This window comes from Prosopis cineraria, unplaced genomic scaffold, assembly GCF_029017545.1.
Source record: "Prosopis cineraria cultivar Desert tree isolate PC_DT_omini unplaced genomic scaffold, ASM2901754v1 PC3, whole genome shotgun sequence".
In the NCBI taxonomy this organism is placed as follows: domain Eukaryota; kingdom Viridiplantae; phylum Streptophyta; class Magnoliopsida; order Fabales; family Fabaceae; genus Prosopis; species Prosopis cineraria.
Genome location: NW_026555334.1, coordinates 39,931,850 through 39,934,031, shown reverse-complemented (window position 1 = coordinate 39,934,031; position 2,182 = coordinate 39,931,850). Strand labels below are relative to the sequence as shown.

General features: G+C 40.6%; 1 protein-coding gene across 1 annotated transcript; it reads right to left on the bottom strand.

Annotated features, from left to right (window-relative positions):
* Positions 1 to 600: 600 nt before the first annotated feature.
* On the bottom strand, positions 601 to 1,701 carry LOC129305075 (NDR1/HIN1-like protein 1). The gene has a single exon (XM_054944991.1). The coding sequence runs from the start codon at positions 1,581 to 1,583 to the stop codon at positions 969 to 971; it is 615 nt and encodes a 204-aa protein (XP_054800966.1). The 5' UTR covers positions 1,584 to 1,701; the 3' UTR covers positions 601 to 968.
* Between the last annotated feature and the right edge of the window lie 481 nt (positions 1,702 to 2,182).

The window sequence follows — 2,182 nt, the reverse complement described above, 5'->3', positions numbered from 1 at the left end:
GGGGGGGGGAAGTACAATGAAATGAAATTATAAGGTTCATGTTAAAATAGGCGTTAAATAGGGGATTAAATGCTGGGTAAAAAAAAAAAGTGCGAATATGAGAAGCAAATTGAAGAGGGGAGGTAGGCATATGCAGAAAGGTGGAAATTGAGGAGACAGGGTTTGTTAAAAAGTTACAATTGTGGGCGTGGGAGCGTGGTCATTTCGGTTTACAAGTGCGAGTGGAAATATGAACACGTGGGGCTTTGTCAAATAAAGTGGCCTTTGCCCTTTCTAGATGAGATAGCAGCATACGTGTTGCACCGTCATTGGTCACCCTTTGATTGAACTGCGGATGAAGATAAGCTCCATCTTCATCGGCCCCTCTATTACTGATCTCTGGAATCGTAATTTAGTTACGAAGGCGAGGTGGCTACAAAAAAAATCCCCTCCTCCATCCTCCCAACATTATTAAATTCAACTTTAAGCTTCATTACTCACAGTACCCCACGTCTCCGTTTCACTCCTCTCATTCCCTTCCACCATTACTTTCCGGATATATAATTACTTGCATCGTACATTTAATAATAATAATAATAATAATTTGCGGAACATTGTACATCATATAAATGCATATGCTTCAAAACATCTGATTAACCAAATGAGATCCAAGAACAAGAGAAAGAATGACACCACATCCTTCGTTATGTGTACCGTGTACGCCCGTGTGTGTCCGCCCAACCTAATCAAACATTATATATATGTTTTAACAACAATCGGTTCGTCACTAATTTATAATTTACATGCTTTCGGCCTGCCAACAAAATTAATTTCCCATTGCAAAGTGCGCACCTTTCCGAGGCTTTGATTATTTGCGGTCCACTACTGGTATGCTGAGATAACAAGTGTACAAATATATTTGAGAGGAAAAAAGAAAAGAAAAGAAAAAAAGAGCACGTTAACTAACGGCGATCGGTGACCGTCCGACTTCAGACGCTAACAGAGCATCGCTGGACCAACTGATACTTGACGGCGGAGGCAGAGCTCTGGGATCCCCAGTTGATGTAAGCGGGGCACCTGATGTAGATATGGTATCGGCCGGAAACGAAGGTCCCGACTTTCCATCTGACCCGTCCGTCGATCTTGATTGTCACCAGAATGTTGCCGGAGGACTGGTCCTGACTCAGACCGACGAAGTTGTAAGGAGCCACGGGTACGTTGTTCCCGTAGACGAAGGGTGACCAGACGTCGACCTCCTTGTGACCCTGGTACGAGGGAGGGATGGCCGTGCGATACGTGACTTGCTGGTTGCGATAGTCGACGTAGGTGTCGAGACGATCGTAGTAGATTCCGATCCTTCCGTTGGGGTTGCGGGACAACAGGGTCACTTGGAAACTCGTGGTCAGGAAGTTGGGTACGGTGGCATTGAAGGCATACACGGTCACGTCCTGGAGGGTGAAGGATGGTTTGGAAGGCTTCAGGACGGCCCAGATTATTAGAATCGTCAGCAGAACTATCAGCAGGAATATAAGGATCCCCGCAAAGATTCTTCGGAATATTTTCCGGCGACACCCCTTGTGGTGCTCACACTCTTTCACCGACATCGATCGTACACCGGTGGCCAAAGGAGCTGGATGTTTATGAGGCGAAGTGTGAGAGAGGGGAAGGCAGAGAATGAGCTAGAAGATACACTGTGAGGTCGGCGTGTATAGTGAAAGGATTTGTGTGTGTTTTGGTGTTTATATAAAGAAATCAATCCGTGTATTGACAACGCGTCTGATGAGATAATGCTCCAAACGCATCATATATTATACTCTCTGTTAAAAGAATATAAAATATTTTTAATTAAATTTTACCTTTTATAAATTATTATTTATTTTTAAATTAATCTTATATTTTTATATTTATTTTTATTAAATATTTTATAATAAATAAAAATTTATTATCAATAGAGACACTTAAAAAAAATAATAATTATATTTTAAAAAATTAAAAATATTTTATATTTTTAAATATTTAATTTTTTAAAAAATATTTTACACCTTTAAATGAATGAAGAGAGTAGTATTCATGTGACTTGTATGGGGTGAAGCCCACAGTTCTTAATTGCGAGCTAATCATAAGAACGGGCGATATTTATTATCATCAATACAATTGCTTTTGTGGAAAAGTTCGTATTTTACTGCCCTTCGTTTTGCTCATC

What these genes read in the sequence shown, in the direction of transcription:
- LOC129305075 (XM_054944991.1), bottom strand. Translation starts at nt 1,583, where the DNA reads ATGTCGGTGAAAGAGTGTGAGCACCACAAGGGGTGTCGCCGGAAAATA.